This window comes from Rhinatrema bivittatum, chromosome 7 (assembly GCF_901001135.1).
Source record: "Rhinatrema bivittatum chromosome 7, aRhiBiv1.1, whole genome shotgun sequence".
In the NCBI taxonomy this organism is placed as follows: Eukaryota; Metazoa; Chordata; class Amphibia; order Gymnophiona; family Rhinatrematidae; genus Rhinatrema; species Rhinatrema bivittatum.
Window position 1 is genome coordinate 251,517,886 of NC_042621.1, and position 18,643 is coordinate 251,536,528.

General features: G+C 40.2%; 1 protein-coding gene across 5 annotated transcripts in view; it reads right to left on the reverse strand.

The window, feature by feature from the left end:
* DOCK1 (dedicator of cytokinesis 1) overlaps positions 1-18,643 on the reverse strand; it is a 1,428,876-nt gene that overhangs the window by 1,215,430 nt on the left and 194,803 nt on the right. For 3 of the 5 annotated variants that reach the window (XM_029610025.1, XM_029610027.1, XM_029610024.1), the window contains exons 10-12: positions 10,601-10,736; positions 9,783-9,855; positions 7,172-7,314 (exon numbers count right to left, since the gene is read on the reverse strand). In XM_029610025.1, coding sequence (XP_029465885.1) covers positions 7,172-7,314; positions 9,783-9,855; positions 10,601-10,736 — 352 coding nt within the window. The remainder of the gene's footprint in view (positions 1-7,171; positions 7,315-9,782; positions 9,856-10,600; positions 10,737-18,643) is intronic. The other 2 variants (XM_029610029.1, XM_029610028.1) reach the window with 1 other exon arrangement.

The window sequence follows — 18,643 nt, forward strand, 5'->3', positions numbered from 1 at the left end:
CATTTGGTGCAAGTCAGGACATCATGCTCGCACCCGAGACACATTACACAGACTTTGAGGGTCTGTTATGGACATGGTGTAAGTACAGTCCGGGCACTGACGGAACCCCGACGCCATGGCCTTTGAAAAAATTGAGCCGCAGTGCGGTTGAAGGCCAGTAAGCCACGAGGGCCAAACTCAACGGGAATCGACCGAAAACGGGTAAAAAACTTACCAGAGTACCGCAGAGTTAAACATTCGAAAGAGGGACCCCTGTGGGGTATGAAGGGTTTTTTTTAGTAATTCCATGAAGAAAATTCCTGTCAGGAATCTCTGTGGAGCTCCTTAACCCGCATGGCTATTGCTGCGCGGAAAAAAGACAACGACAAGGGGGGACCCCTACTGGCTGCAGGTTCAGTGCCATACTGGGCATGCCCAGTAGGTGCCAATCAAAGTTCTAGAAACTTTGACAAAAGTGTTCCATGATTGGGCTTCATCCTGTGATGTCACCCATATGTGAGGACTACCATCCTGCTTGTCCTGTGAGAAACAGAAATGTTAGGTCCCACACAATCATATCCTTCACTGTAAAGCTACTCTGCAGGCCACATGCTCACATATAGAGATAAACAAACGTTCAGAAAATTGACACCTTTCCACCAAGGCCCCAAATCCAATGTCAGAGGTCATCTTAGCAACAGAGCTGACATTCTCCTGAACTTTTGTTGATAACTAGCTGTTTTCATATATAACCAGCCATTACCAACTCTTGTGGATGCCGAATCTGTGCCGCTGATGATGGCTAGTCATGCAAAACGCCCTTTATGCACGCTTAAGTGCCCATGCAGAGTGATAGCTTGCATGGTCCAGATGGGAAATTAAATAAAAGTAAGGACTTGAACAATCATGCAGGAATTACCAATACATACTCAACCGGGTTATAAAGTACCGTGGCCATATTCGTGAGAAAAACAAAAACCAGTTATGATGCAACAGGAAACTTGCAGAGAAAAACTTCAAACCAATCAAAGAGTGCTCCATGATGAAAAAATTAGTCGGTTGAATTGTCAAGACTTCTTGATTTCAAGTATTTTATCAAAGATGTGTGTTATACCATCATGCCAAACACAAAGCTTAGCAGCGAATTTCAGAGTGAAATGAATTTTCTTCGCTGTGAGCTAGACAAATAGTGGGCCAAATTCCCTCCATTTTGTGGCCACTTTGAAAAGTCTTATACAATCATGCTCCAATTATCATTTTTCATTAGTGAGATCATTTTGCAATAGGCTTGCCAAATCACTTGCTTGTGGACAAAGTTGAGAATCCGTGCAATCACTCATGTGGAAGCAGGTCCCCCACTTTTTTCACCCCTAACCTGTGTGCTCTCTCTATAATCAATGCTTCTTTTAGATTCAGAAGGCCTAAGCAGAAGGGAGCCACTCAGTAAGAATGCTGGAAAGTTTGTTTTCTTCCACCATATCTGCAAAGCCTATAAAACAAATTATTTCATACAGATAGATTCTCGAGCTCATCGATCTTTTTCTCCTGTGCCAAAACCATCTTTTCCAATTTTTGTAATGTTTTAGCCATCTCCAAAGCATCCGCCTCTGCCACCATCAAGTGGCCCTCTAACATTGCCAGCCTCGGCTGTAAGCAGATTTAGAGGTGCAGGAATCTGTCTGCTACAAGACATTGCCAGCTGCCCTCCCACCTTACTTGCGATCCTAAGTCAGGAAAAAGTCAACATGTATTCTCCTCAGAAATACTTATTTATCAGACTTGGCAGGACATAGCATTTAGAAAATAGCAGCAATTCCTATCTCTGATATCCTGGCCACTAAGCACCAGTTTTCCCTAAAGAAAATTCTGTTTCATGTATGATAAAACATTCCATAAACCTTAGCCTGCTTAATATGTTAATATTTAGGGTTAACTTACTCACCCTGGGACCCGACTTCAGGAGATATCTCTGTTCATCTCTGAAGCAGGCTCAGGCTGGAGAGCTGGAGAATGCGGGTTAGGGTGGGCAGGCTATCCAGGAAGGAGACAAGCTTCTGGCTCTGGTGCTTGCCAGCTGCTGGGCTTGTTCTCACCCTTCACAGTCTATGACTCAGTGCCTCTCTCCGATCACCTGGCCACACCTAGTCTTCTCCCTTTTCGATAGCAGGGAGTGCTGGTCTGGTTCTGGCCCCGCTTTCACTTTCAGGGATGCTTCAGCACAGGTTTCAGGGTTGCTCACAGGATCCGCTCTCTGGGCTTTCTTCCAGGGTTTATGCCTCCCTCTTCTCTTCCTTGCTCCCTTTCTCTTATACTTTCCAGCTAATAAATATGCAAACCATATGGTGAGTAGAGGGGCTTTTGTTGCATTGCAGATCTTTTCTCCCCTCCCCATTACTTCAGGGGGAGAACTGCCACGTCTGTATGCCAAGCTGGGTGTCAGAGTGTTTTTCTCCCTCTCAGGCTACCCCACTTTCCTTCCAGGGGTAGGGGTCTTTATGATCTCTGCACTCTGATTTGCCCAAACCATGACTCCTGCCTATGCTTCAGTCATATTATCTTTCTGTCTGGTTTCTTTATTTAAACAAGCCCCTACAAACAGGCATAACTGATAAGGTATCCTTCAGTGTATCAGGACAAGGCCTCTTCATTTTTCCACAGAGACAACGTTTTAAAGTTCACCTGACCAAAGTTCCTTCTTCTTTCTTGCTGTGACAATGCCTTTTGAGACCTGTCAGAATTTTGCTTGTACATGGCTATTATAATTCATATTTGGTGTTTCATTGGTAAACATGAGATATCTCTCTACAGACCCAAATTCATTTAGTGAAGATTTTAATTCAGAATTCTGCTCGGAAATGCAATCTAGTTTGGTGGCTATGTCCACCATTACCACTGCAGTTATAAATTTCCGCATTGCTGTCCAGCGAGCATTGATGATTTTTGCCAGTTGCAGCAGCCATTTTATCTTCGCCGACTTTGTTTTTCCTTCTCCTTTTTTGCTGGTTTTGCTGACATACCAGAGGAAGATTCTGTCATGTAGTGATTGATGTTCATAGGAACAGTCAAATCCAGCACTTTTGTGATTTATGGGAACACTGATGCCTCTGATAATCTCAGATTTCAGGGAATGGCACCTGGGGCCGGAGTGAAGCATCCTCCCAGGTTCACCGCATCACGTGACTCCCAACAACTTTCACAGCTTAATCGGCATTCACTGAAAAAAATGCTTTCTTAAATTTGTTTTAAAATTTGCTATCAGTTTCAAGCAGTGGCTCCTAGTCCCAGAGATATTTGAAAAAAAATAAACAATCATTTCCTATTAACTTGTACCACATCACTCATGATTTTATAAACCTGCACTTCATCTAGTGCAGGACCAAATCTACAAAGGTCTGTATTACTAAGTAATTGAAGTCTTCAAATCTTCATGTTACGCCATGTACAAATAGTGTCTCCAAATTATTTTTTAACCACAAGTACTAACACAAAAATAACAAAAATTATGAATCTATCCAGAGAACTTACATTACCACAAATTAATTTCAACTGCGTTTTCTCAGTGAATTTTATTTCACTGTAAATGAGATATCAGTGTTTATCAAAGGTGGAACTATTGGGCATCCAATCAGGTGGGTGTCTAAAATGTAATTGCTGGCAACTGTCTGACACAGCACCCAGATGAGCCACGCTAAGGAGAGCATGAGCACACAGCACAGTATCAGACTGCTGAGGGAAGAAAAACATGCAAGAATTGTTTCTACTATGCTGGGGTGACTTCTGCAGGATCTCCAGGGGAGAAGAATATGCTGGCATGGTCCCTGCTGGGACAGGGAGGAGATCACATCAGTGAAGTCCCTCCTGAACTTCCAGGAGAGAAGATCAAACCAGCATAGTCTCTGCTTGACAGAGAACATGCTAGCATGGCTCCTGCTGGGCCACCAGGGAAGAATGTGTCAGCCTGCTGTAGGCCCTGTAATGATGTCAGAATTAAGATATGGGTATCTTTTTTTTTTTTTTTTTTTAATTCTTTATTTTCAAATTTTTTGAAATTACATCCAAGAATAACCTTGTACAGAAAAATTGATGTTTGTCATTATCCATACACCATAACAAGAAAAAAAAAATAATAATAATTGAGTAACCCTCATCTCATATATTTTACAAACATCATAAATTATAAGAAAATGTGGAGGCGGAACTATGAGCGCATATTTAAGGCAAAATTAAAAATTATAAGTGAATTAACAACCAAGTGGTGCCTTTTACAATTTTTCTAATGAGCCGATACTTGAGGGGATACCTCTTGGGTTCTGGCTTCTATGAAAGCCCTAAGTTATGGGTATCTGAAAAGGATGAAGGCTTCAGAGAAGAGAAACTGGGGAGGATAACAGAGGGACAGCATGGAACAAAGGAGAGGAAGGCACTTGGAAAGGGAAGTAAAGAAAAACTACCCCCAAAAATAGAAAGAAAAAGGAAAATTAGCTGAATTAATAATGAACTAGAATAAAAGAGCCAGAGAAATCAAAAAAGAATTTAAGAAAAAAATGGTTTTCCTTTACTGCTAAAATGGTTGGCTAGTCCCTAAATTTTCTAAATATTTGTCCACCCTTCGTGTTCAAATTCTTTCAAAGTTCCTCCTATTTGGGCTACTGTTAAAGTAAAAAGATAAAGGATAATTAGTCTCACATCCATTGTAGGCATCACCCAAGTGTAGCATAAATATAGCCAGAATAACCAAAGAACAGATTTTGGGAAACAAATTTCAAAATTTAGGGCACTGGTTGTAGCACCATTCTTAGCAAAAATAAGTGTAATAAAAACAATAAAAGAAAGAAAAAAAAAGCAGACAAAAAACAAAGAAAAAGCTATTGAACCAAAAACTAGGTAAATTCATATACTGTACAATCTAGCTAACAGTGAGAAGTAGTAATCTAGTTAAGAGCATTGATCTACGATTCAGAACATCTCTCAACCACTGGCATTCTGTGAGACTCCAACCAAATCAATTCATTCTTCAGGGTTTCAAGCAGTCATACGAAAACGGGGGAGGAAGCAAGGATATTCAGCAGCATAGCGGCACCATTGAATATGTCCAACTGTCTTAAAGTTAGCCACATAATTTTATCTGGCTAATTTTAGGACTGCTCTACAAGCACGATCAGAGTTAGCCGAATAAGTTATCCCGCTAACTGAATGCTGGAGTTAGCCAGATAATTTATCTAATTTAACTCCTCCCTAGAACACGTGTACGTTATTTAGCTAAAATTTATGAGTTAATCAGGTAAACGTTACCTAGACAAATGGCTGAAATATTCAAAAGTTGACATTTACCAGGTTCTTAAAGCAACAGTATCTATTTTAATTTGGTGGCCAGGAAAATTTGATTAAGACAAAAGCCATGGGGTCCATATTCAGCAGCATTTAGCCAGATAACTGGCTAAATGCTGCTGAATATGGACCCCATGGCTTTTGTCTTAATCAAATTTTCCTGGCCACCAAATTAAAATAGATACTGTTGCTTTAAGAACCTGGTACAATGTTTGGATATCTGCTAGATAGGCTTCTTTGGACTTTTATTAAGATACCTTTTTTTCAAATCTTAATTGCAAGCAACTCTAAAAACAGAACTTTTGTGCCAATGACTGGAATTTGGAACAGAGAAGAAAAAGCTCTTCTTTTGTCCCCCTGCTCCTATTATGAAGACACATTTAAGGATTGAGCCAGATTTTAAAAAGGTTTCACGCGTAAATCCAGAGGATTTACGCGCGTAACCGGTCTTACACGCGCCGGGCCTATTTTAAAAAGGCCTGGCGACGCGCGTAAAGCCCCGGGATGTGTGTAAGTCCCAGGGGTTTACTAAAGGGGTGGGGGTGGGGTGGTCCGGGGGGCGGGGCAGGGTGGGGCCAGAGGACTGCAACACAGTGGCCATTGCTGCTGTGTCAAAGGATCATGTGCCAGCAGCCTACTGGCGTGCACAACTTGCACCAGCCCAGAGGCAGGCGCAAAAGGTAAAATAAAAATTTGGGGGGGGGGGGGTTAGAGTAGGAAAGGTTAGGGGAAGGGGTGGGAAGGTCAGGTTAGGGAGGAGGGAACGGGGGGAGGCAGCGTGGCTCGGTGCAAGCAAGGTACACAATTGTGCACCACCTTGCGCACGCCGACCCCTGATTTTATAACTTGCACACGCCTGCATGCACAAGTTATAAAATCGGGTGTACATATGCACGCACCAGGTAGCACGCGCACCTTTTTAAAATCTACCCCATTATTTTTCAGATGCATATCCTCTTTTCTGGCTTATTTAAATGCAATACAGCTTAGAGGGATGCCTCTATTTTATTGACATTTGTATTGCCATTTAAATGCCAGTGCATCTAACTTCACAATCTTAATCTCTAACTATAAGAGACTACAATGCATTGTGGAACTGACACAATATCTTAACTTTGACCTTGGGTCAGTGCAGAGGCTCAGCTGCAATGTAGAAGACCCGATTTCAATTCCACACCTGGCTTTTGTTTCCTGGATTGGCTGAGGCAGCAGCCGTCACAGCTGCTAGGTGGAGAATCTCCCAGCTCTTGCTCAAAAGTGACCTCTAAAGGCTAAAGTAGGGTTTCTGCATACAAAATCCAGAGGAAATCTCAGCCTGCGGCTCCCGACAAAAGACCATCATTGCAATGGCTAGGTTAGGGAAACTTATTAAAATAAAGGTTGGTGCTGATTGAGCTGGATGTCCAAAGGAGCAGGAGAAAAATGCCTGGCCAAAAATATAATAAAAGAAAACTCTCATTCTTGTGCTCAACCTTTGAGGCCCATAGACTACCTTGTTTTATAGCAAATTTTCTAACCAACATAAAATACAATGCTAGCACTTTGTTCATGGATATAACTCTCCTTTCTAAATGAAGCTACAAAATAAGAAAAGTAAATGCAAAAGTACCCAGGATAAAGAAAAAAAACAAATTCCTGAGTAAATGCTAAAGATAGAAACCTATGACTGCTTGACTTGGGTTACAGAGACATATAACCCACACATACACACTTTACTGGCAACAAAAATCAAGAATCAAGCACTTTTCTCTCAGACAACATGATTTCATCTCAGTGGATCTTCCAGTTTAGACTAAAATAGTCAGATGTTCCTAAAAGACTATTGTTTTCTGTATACAATATTAGGTAGAACAGAGGTGCCTACCTTGACCCTTGTGGTTGACTTCTTTAGCAGCAATCACTTTGTTTATAACAGTCTGAAGGAAATCATTCTCCCCTGCTACCCTGGGTGAAAAACGGGATGATATGTTCAGCTGCTTATGTCGAATGGCGTCATCCAACGCTAGCCTGGAGTATGTACATGATGACCAACATCACAGGAAACAAAGGGGCACAGAAAACCAGAAGTCACAGTAACAAGGGAACATAAAAGATCATATCATGGTTCAGACAAAGAGTAATTATTAGTCAACGCAAGACAAAGGATAGGATAGGTAAGAAGAAAGACATGGAAGAACATTAATCAAGAAATGTCAAACCTGCTTAAGACAAGAAAAGCTTCTAACAATACTCAACAGGAACATGCAAGCATTATCTTCTAACCTATTTGTAATGCTATTTAGTGCAAGAACCCCTTTACCATCTCTATAGCTAGAAGCCTGTGATATTCAGTGAAACCACTTAATGGTCGCGTAGCTAAAAAATGTAAATGACAGCTTGTGAAACCTTGACCTATGTACAGACATGTTAGACGATAGCGTATGATGTTTGATGGGCATTCACTACAGAAAGGCCACAAACATTTTAAATACCAAACCACTGCAACAGGAAAACACACAACTTTTGTGCTAAAAATTTTAGTCCAATTGTCTTTATGCAAGAAAAATAAATACTACCCATCAAACATATTTGGTTATACTGCTTTGCATACACAAATGACAATATAAAATAGTTACAAATTGCATGCAGTATTAGTGAAAATCACCCCAAACCAACCTTGCCAAGTGCATTTTAGCAGCTTTGTTGATGGCCAGTAAATGAACATAAATAAGCAACTTAAAGGAAACAGCTATGCCAAGAAGCACAGGAGCAAGATATGAAATACAATTAAATGAGGAATTAATTATGTACATATTACCTCAATCAATAATTGTAAGAGTGATAATACAAACTACCATACACAGTATATCTTATTCCAAACAGGAATTCATGTTATCAAAAGAAAGGATGGAAACTGTGTGCATTCTGATCAGAAACTTGCAGGAATGCATAAAATTATAAATGTGTTTTAATGGAGCAACAACTAAAAGTTTCATTAGCACTGTTTGCAACACTAATGCGAAAACTAGCTTTACTCTTTTTCCCTTACTAAAAGCAAGGAGATACATATTTTCAGAGACATCTCATTATAGCACTCCTTTATCTGCCACTGTGAGCCTCGAAAATTGGCAAGTAGTAGAATTCTTGCAATTATTCACAACAGAAGCCATGATGTATCCTATTATTTCATATATGTGGAGGCATGCGAAAACAAAAAAACAAATTACAGAAAACAATGTAGGCCATTCAGCAACCATTTAGTGAGTAGAGAGTAGCAATGAGATCTATTAACACCTTTTATCAGCATAACAAGGAGTGCTTTAAAGGAAGGTGAAAAACCCACAAAACAGGAGTCTATCAATACCAGTATCCAAAGTAATAGAATCCCTCAGCTTGTGAAAAGCACTTACTAAAAAAGCAAATAATAATGATTCTTGATTATGGTTGGTTACTGGTGAGAAAATTTAAAAGGAAAATATAATGATGAGGCATAGCAAACAGCAGGAGCATTGTGAGTTAGATGGTAGACCACTGAGCTAACAGAATAGCATACTGGTTATAATACAGAACTGCAAACCCACAAACTCGAGTTCAGTTTCACTCATTCACCAATTATTGTGTGACCTTGGGCAAGGCTCTTAACTTCAGTGTGTCCTTGAGTTACTTTAGATGTTGTTAGAGGTAGAGCTCCTCTCCAGAGCTATATACACAGGAACATTATTTGTACACTTTATAAATAATTCATATTTCTTACTACTGTAGCTTAAATTAACATGAGAGAACTGTTATAAAGGAAAAATAGGACAGATATTGAGGGCTGATTAAGGGCATGTTGTACTTCTACAAAAGTGAGAAAATCATGTTCCCTTAAAATTGTATATTATGTGCTATAGAAGTTTGTCAATCTACAGGCAGGTCAATTAGATTGTAAGCTCCATTGAGAAGCTCTTGCTAATGTAGATCTTTATGGCACTCCCTATAACTTACAGTGCTACATGAATGCTTAAGGTAGTATTTGTAGTACTAAGTAATATTAAAAAAATAATTCACTTGTTTATAATCATTTGTGTAGTATGAATATATGGACCTTGGAGGGAGAAAACATATAGACTTCTAAGGGATTATATATCCATTTTCATTTTGCATGCCACTTTTTATGACTCAAAAAAACCTCAGAGAATTTATACAAACTGTACCACATAAATGGACACTTCCTCAGATGACATTGCTTATATGCTCGCAGTGGTTGAAAACATTCATCTAACCATGCATCTCAATTCACCCCTCCCCCTTCAGCTTGTCATGGATTATTATAACATCCTATCAAAGTCTACTGGAAAGACAGCAGACTAAATAGAATCCACTCCAGGCACAATGACAATATGCCCCAGATTTTTATAGCAGTGCAATGGTCCTATATAATTAGCGTGACAAGCTAATTAACACACTGCCCTAACATTATCTCTGAAAATTTGTGATACAAAATGCGTACTTACGGCTGAAACGGAATAAAGTGCTGTTTATCCTCATCATCCAGTTTTCCATTAATAATGTCAGTTACATCCATTACTGAAAACAGAAAAGGTCGGGTTTATTGAACTAGAGGCATCAACTAAAAATGAAGAGTTCATCAAGGTTGTTCTTTATTAGCTAAAAGGCCATGGCCATGACAAGTTGTGTGTTTTATGTAGAGGTGCAAGCAAATTATTTACAGGTTGGTGAGAAACAGCAAACCAAAAAAAAATTCATTGAAAGGATGAACTTTTTTTTTCCAAAAACTTAACTAGTTTTGCAACAGAATGTCTTTCTCCATTGTGCATTTCTATTAGAAGCAAGCTAATTTGTTTCTGAAAGCAATTACAAACTACCACACTTACAACCTATACAATTAGGGTGGTAATGGCATCCTGCTCAATTAAACTGTCCATATTATCCTTCTTATTAAAGGTTGCCTCTATAATTTTATTACTATTATTAAGATTACCCTCTGTTCACAAACCAAATAAGCCACATTATTCAATATGCTCCAGTGTTTGATCTACGATTAGCTTAGGGTCCAAATCAAAATTCAGGTTTCCAAATACAAGATGGGAATTGAACTTGATCAAGTTTAACACAAATTACAGCAAACCTACTATTTTATAATGCATTTTTACTGCAATTTATGAAAAATAATGAAATCAAACTACAGTGAGATAGCAAATTATTTTAATCCATTTTCATCACTGAACAAATGCTGGTGCAATCAATTGTGCTACATTAAACAACAAAGATCATTAACAGACGATGTACAGCTATAAAGCGTGTAGATTACCTGCTACTCCAAAAGGTCGGCGTAACCCAGAAGTTAGTTTCCTTGTATTATTGTCCCTCAGCTCCATACGACCTACTCTCACAATCTGGCAGACAAAACTGATTTTCTCTCTTTTCAGGTCTTTACTTCCAAGGTCCTAAAAACATTCATTTCCACAAATTACTTAAGTAAAAATATACAAACCAATACAAATTTCCAACTAACAACTGAAAAATACATGTGTAGACAGATATATGGGATAAATGGTAGTATGCACACAAAAGGATTAAATTAGCATGCGTTTGAAACATATGAGTAAAAACACAATTCATCAAAACTTCAACCCTACTATTGTCCATTTGTGCATCTCAGAAGCACTCATGAGTCAATGTTTAAAATTAAAAAAACAAAAAAAGCCATCAAAAAAATTACATTTTCATTCACTCAACTCATGTTTGTATCAATGAATAAAAGAATGTTTTACTTTTGATAGTTTTTTTAAAATTAGTTTTAATATAATTGAATTATTGCTTATGAAAGAGGGACTGAATCTGTGCAACCTCACACAAGTTTCAAACATATAGAAACATAGAAATGACAGCAGAAGAAGACAATGGTCCATCCAGTCTGCCCAGCAAGCTTTCACTCCCCCCCCCCCATATTTATCTGTTACTCTTGTCCCTTGTAAGTGACTTTTTTGCTCTATTTCCCTTCCACCCCCACCATCAATGTAGTTAGCAGTGCTGGAGCTGCATCTAAGTGAAGTATCTAGCTAATTGGTTAGGGTATCAGTGCTGGAGCTGCATCTAAGTGAAGTATCTAGCTAATTGTTTAGGGGTAGTAACCAACGTCATAGCAAGCTACTCCCACGCATGTTTATCCAGCCTGTGCAACTCAGTCCTTGTTGGTTGATGTCCGAATATAAATCATCTTTTCATCACTCCCCCTGTCGTTGAAGCAGAGATCTTTTCATCATTCCCCCTGCTGTTGAAGCATAGAGCAGTGTTGGAGTCACATTAACCGTGTGTATGTTTATTGAATAAGGATATTAATCTCCAGGTAGTAGCCATCATTCCCGCAAGCCACCTCCATGCCTCTTCACTTCATTCACATCCTCTAGACTTTATGGATCCACAGTGTTTTTCCCACGCCTCTTTGAAATCCTTCACAGTTTTGGTCTTCACCACTTCCTCCAGAAGGGCATTCCAAGCATCCACACCCTCTCCGTGAAGAAATACTTCCTGACATTGGTTCTGAGTCTTCCTCCCTGGAGTTTAAATCGTGACCCCTGGTTCTGCTGATTTTTTTGCAACAGAAAAGGTTTGTCGTTGTCTTTGGATCATTAAAACCTTTCAAGTATCTGAAAGTCTGTATCATATCACCTCTGCTCCTCCTTTCCTCCAGGGTGTACATATTTAGATTCTTCAATCTCCCCTCATAAGTCATTTGATGAAGACCCTCCACCTTTTTGGTCGCCCTTCTCTGTACCACCTCCATCCTGTCTCTGTACCTTCGGAGATACGGTCTCCAGAACTGAACACAATACTCCAGGTGAGGCCTCACCAAGGACCTGTACAAGGGGATAATCACATGCCTTTTCTTACTTGATATTCCTCTCTCCATGCAGCCCAGCATTCTTCTGGCTTTAGCTATCGCCTTGTCACATTGTTTTGCCGACTTCAGATCATTAGACACTATTACCCCCAGGTCTCTCTCCTGCTCCGTGCACATCAGCCCTTCTCCCCCCATTGAATACAGTTCTTTCGGATTTCCACACCCCATATGCATGACTCTGCACTTCTTAGCGTTGAATTTCAGCTGCCATATCTTTGACCACTCTTCCAGTTTCCTTAAATCCTGTCTCATTCTCTTCACGCCTTCCGGCATGTCCACTCTGCTGCAGATCTTAGTGTCATCTGCAAAAAGACAAGCCTTATCTTCTATCCCATCCGCAATGTCGCTCACAAAGATATTGAACAGGACCGGTCCCAACACCGATCCCTGCTGCACTCTGCTCAACACAGCTCTCTCTTCAGAGTAAGTTCCACTCACCACTACACATTGTCTTCTGTCCATCAACCAGTTTGTAATCCAGGCCACCACCTTGGCTCTCACTCCTAAGTTTCTCATTTTATTCACCAGTCTCCTGTGCAGTACCGTGTCAAAAGCTTTGCTGAAGTCCAAGTAGATGACATCGAGCGCTCTTCCTCGATCCAATTCCTTGGTTACCCAGTCAAAAAAGTCAATCAGATTTGTCTGACAGGATCTTCCCCTGGTGAATCCATGCTGCCTCTGGTCAAGCAATTCTCCCGACTGTAGAGAGTTCACTATTCTTTCTTTCAACAGCGACTCCATTACTTTTCCCACCACCGAGGTGATGCTAACCAGTCTGTAGTTACCAGCCTCTTCTCTGTTCCCACTCTTGTGAAGCGGGACCACCACCGCTCTTCTCCAATCACTCGGCACCACTCCCGTTTCTAGGGAATTATTGAAAGGTCACACAGAGCTCAGGTCACACGGGTCACAGGTCACACAGGTCACACAGTACCTGACAGGATCCCAGACAGTAAACAGATCCCATCCTGCAATCTTGTCTACCTGTTTAATAACAGTTTACTGACTTCTCCTCCAGAAATTTGTCCAAACGTTTTTTAAACACAACTATGCTAACTGCCTTAACCACGTCCTCCAGTAACGAATGCCAAAGCTTAATTGTGCATTGAGTGAAAAAGAATTTTCTCAGATATATTTTGAATATGCTATTAACTTCATGGAGTGCCCCATAGTCTTTGTATTTTCTGAAAGAGTAAATAACCGATTTACATTTACCAGTTCTATTCCACTCATGAGTTTACCAACCTCTATTATATCCTCCCCCCCCCACCCCCAAACGTCTCTTCTCCAAGCCAAACAGACCCAATCTCTTTAGACCAGCGGTTCTCAACCTTTATAGTTCTGCGACCCTTTTAATACAATTCCCCACTATGTGGCGACCCCAACCGTAAAATTATTTTCGTTCATAGGCCTAAGTAACTGTACTGTATATATTTCTGCTTATAACTAAATTACAAATAAATGAAATTTTATCTTTATGACTTGCATTTATTTATTTTTCTATTGCGTATTCACCATATTCATGTTGCATACTTATGTGAAAATTTGAAAAGCATGGCAAAGCTCGGATGCTTGCTATCAAAATGACGTTTCAGTTTGTTCGGCTTCATAGATTCGGCTGATAGAACTTCATTACAAATAACGCATTGGGGTTTCTCAATTCCTGCTTTAACTATTGAAGTAAAACCATACCGTAAAAAATCGTCATTATATTTTCTTTTCTTAACGTTCTTTTGTTCGAGATCCATTTTCATGGATTGTTCCATAATGAAAATATTACCTTCAATAACATGGACTATAAAACGATGGCGTATTACTAATTAGAAACGGCAGTGCTTTTCAATTACGTCACGACGTGCGTAAATCTTCCTCATAGAAATATCTTTGATCCCACAATAGCGTAACGTTGCGTTACACCACACCGTTTGATGGACAGTAATTTAAACTGTTAAAAATATTTATGCTGCGACAATTAAAATGTTTGAAATCATTCTGATTCAGTTGTCTGCAACATCTATCCTCGAATGACAATTATAGTAAAAAATAGTAACTACCAATGGAAAAAATTTGTACAATGACAAATTTTACACGTTAGAATAGACAAAAAACCCATATTTCCGATGGTCTTAGGCGACCCCTGGCAAATCGTCATTCGACCCCCAACGGGGTCGCGACCCACAGGTTGAGAACCACTGCTTTAGACTTTCCTTGTAGGAGAGCAATTTCATCCCCTTTATCATTTTGGTTTCCCTTCTCTGTACCTTTTCCAATGCAACTTTATCTTTTTGAGATGTGGCAACCAGAACTGCACACAGTTCTCTAAGTGAATCCTCATCATGGAGCAATACGGCGGCATTATGACATTCACCATTTTATTCTCCATTCCTTTCATAACAATTCCTAATATTCGGTTTGTTTTTTTACCCACCACCACACACACACACTCAACCGAGGATTTCAAATTAAACCAACATCAACTCCTCCCTTGGGTCTTCCATTTGATCTCTCAGCTCTCATCATATCTGACCCAAGCATTGCCAAGTCCATCATGGTCATCACACTGTTGGTCTCCCCATGCCATCTTTGAGCCCTGATGGTCATATCACTTCCATTTTTGGTTGTAACAGCTGCTCTGTGCAGGTTACTCCGTGCTTATTTTGGAACTTGCAAGAAATCACATTAATTCATGAGAGAGAGATCTCACATCCAATATTTGGAATATGTCCAACCAAATAGAAGTACTTAAGAAAATAACACTCATATGATCAAATCAAGGATCTACCTAATTAAGCATTCTGTTTTAAATAATGAGAAATATCAAGAGCAAAGAGGACATACATTAACGTAGTGTAGCATTTCTGTGGGTGCTTTACAGAGTGAAGTGGGTTTTTTGAGAACTGCCCACCTTATATGTGGATAAAAGAATGTGCATAGAGCCTCTACGTACATACTTTTACATAGTATGAACAAGCATTCCTGAGGGTGGGGGTGGTGAATGGTTTTACATCTATGTGCTTGCATGTTAATTTTCAAAAGTATTTTTTTCACAGAAAACCACCCACCCAAATTAACATGTGTAAATGTGTTTTTTAGTTTTTCTGGAATCATTTTCAAAGGTAAAGTACACATATATTTTCCCTTTGAAAATTAGTAACACTCTACCTCCTTGCCACCCTCTACTCTCAGCAGTCCAGATTTAGATATGCAACAAAATGTTTCCACATGTCTGCATAAAATGGAAGATGAAAAATCATTTATTTCAGTAAAATATTAAGGTACCCAGCCTCTCAAACTTAGAATAAAAGGACATTTTCACCTAAACAGTAAGCCAGCTTCTATAAGTAGACAAGATATTTACTTTACATAATTAATATGAAAAGACTGAATAAGCAGCTCAAGTTTCAGAAAGTGATGCAAACTCAAATCATTAAACTGGATATTGTCTCTAGAGATATCACAGAATTTCCATACTTATTGCCAAAATAATACAAGTAGGTAATGAACTTTCTTAGGGGAAATGTATTAAAAATAGATAAATACTAGGTACATGTGGACACAAATTGTGGAAATCTTCTAAACAGTTCTTTAAAAATTTTTCTTGACACTATAGATTTCTAAATGTCAAGTTGTGATGTTATTGGAAACTCTAATATTAAGGAGAAATTACTACTTACCTGGTAATTTTGTTGTCCTTAGTGCAGACAGATGCCCTCAGGACCAGTGGTTATGCACTTCTGCCAGCAGATGGAGATGGAGTAAACCGATGTCACAGTATATATACTCCTGAAATGGCATCAGCCTGCCAGTATTCTCTTCAAACGCAACTGTGGACAGACTAGCAAAAAACTTGATTAAAAACAGTCAACCAACAGGAAACACTGATGAACTCAGACAGTGAATGTATGTACCCCAATCTAGGGACTGGATGAACACTTACCAGTAATCCCCTGGAATGCATAGCCCCACAGGAAAACCATTAACACAATCATTCAGGAGGCAAAGGTGGGAAGCTGAGTCCATCTGTCTACACTAAGGAAAACAAAATTATCAGATAAGCAGTAATTTCTCCTTTCCTAGCATGTAGACAGATGGATTCAGAACCAGTGGAATGTACTCAAGCTACTCCAGAAGAGGGTGGGAGGCTGCCCACGATCCAGTTAACACCGCATGTGCAAAGGCTGCATCCTCCAGGGCCTGAACATCCAGACAATAATACTGGAAAAAGTGTGTAAGGAGGACCATGTCACAGCTTGGCAAATGTCGACGGAAGACCACAATCTAACTTCGCCTATGACACTGCCTGAACCCTAGTGGAATGAGCCCTAACCTGAGTAGCAATGGCTATTCAGCATCCACATACACAGCTGTGACTACCTCCTTAATCCAGCTATTGTAGCCCACAAAGCTGTTTCACCCTGCTTTCCTCCACCATGAAGGACAAACAAGGCAATCCGTCAATCGGAAAGGTATAGAAATCTCCAGATACCGCACATGTCTCTTGACATCCAAGGGTCGCAACAGGCGATACTCTTCCCCATCTCTTTCCTTATCCAAGGATGGCAAGGAAATGGACTGATTCAAGTGAAAATCCGAGACCACTTTAGACAAGAAAGAGGGAACAGTAAGCAGATGTATCGCTCCTAGAGTTCCTAAAGGAACAGCTCTCGGCAAGACAAGGCCTGCAGCTCAGAAATCAGATGCGCAAAACATATCGCCACCAGAAACACTGTTTTCAAGGTCAATAACTGCAAAGAAAGATTACACAGCAGTCAAAATGTAGGGCCTGCCAAGAAATTCAACACCAGGTTAAGACTCCACAAGGAAACTGGTAACCACAAGGGAGGACGAAGATGTTTCACTCCCTTCAAGAAATGGGCCACATAAGGATGACATAAGGATTCACCATTCACCTGTCCCCTGAAACAGGCAAGAGCCACAACCTGAACCCTTCAAGGAATTAAGGACCAAACCTATATTTAACCTATCCTGCAAAAATTCCAAAATGAGTGGGATCTTACCTGAACGAGGAAGAAAACAATGATCCTCACACCAAGCCTCAAACATTCGCCAAACCAATACATAGGCTAAGGAAATGGAGAACGTTTGAGCACTCTCAAGGGCCATACCATAAGACAAAACCAAGTCTGATCTTCATGAAGGACAGGCCCTTGCTGCAACAGATTCTTGTGCAGTAGAAGACAAAGGAGGGTCTCTATCAGGAGTCTTCGCAAATCTGCATACATGGTCTTCTGGGCCAATCTGGTTAAAAGTGTTCAACAGGCATGGACATTGCTTAAAAATACAATCCTAGAGGCACAGTCCAGATGTATTCGATGCATTAAGAAAGGTGAAAGGAAGGCAAAACGATTACCGTGATGGTTAAAAGGTGAGGTAAGAGAGGCTATTTTAGCCAAAACATAACATCCTTCAAAAATTTATTTATTTATTTATATTTATTTGAAAGTCTTCTATACCGATGTTACTCGAAACATCACCTCGGTTTACATGGAACAAAAGCAACGGAAATTACAAGTAACAGGGGAAGGGTAAGGGGTACAAAAAACCATAAGGAGAGCAGAGAAGCATAGGAACAAACAACAAGTGAACTATAATGTCATAAGAACAAGGTCATAGTCAAATTCAGGTCATGATCCATCACAATTCAATATTCATCAAGGGTGTTGGGGAAAGGCTTGTTTGAATAGCCAGGTTTTGAGCTGGGCTCTGAATTTGGTGATGCAAGGTTCAAGTCTGAGGTGGGTTGGGAGTAAGTTCCAGTGCATAGGTCCAGCAATGGAGAGCACCCGATCCCTTGTAGCTGTGAGGTGTGCTTTCTTTAGGGATGGCACATGGAGGGACCCTTTGTTAGTGGTCCTTGTCGGTCGATTCGAGCAGGCAAATTGGAGGGGATCTGCCAGCCAGTTGGAGTGATGGGAATATAAGGCTTTATGTATAATGGTCAGGGATTTAAAGAGGATGCGGGAGGGAATAGGGAGCCAGTGTAGGTCCTTCAGTATAGGGGAAATATGGTCGTATTTGTGAGCGTTGGAGAGGGTTCTGGCTACAGTGTTCTGTAGCATTTGGAGGGGCTTTAAGGAGGAGTAGGGTAGGCCAAGAAAGAGGGAGTTACAGTAATCCATCTTGGATGCCAGTGTAGCCTGGACGACAGTGCGGAAGTCACTAGCGTGAAGGAGAGGTTTCAGGTTTTTTAAGACTAAGTTTGAAGAAACCCTCTTTGAGTATGGCACTGATATGTTTTTTGAAGTTCAGTTGTTGGTCGATTAGGACCCCCAGGTTCCTTGCGCAGGGCTGTGCATGAGGAATTTTGATAGCAGAGTCAATTGAGAGTGCGGGATTAGTAGGGGGGTGATGGGATATGAGGAGGAGTTCAGTTTTGGCAGTGTTTAGAGCAAGGTGGAGGTTGGTAAGTAAAGAGTTGATGGCAGCGAG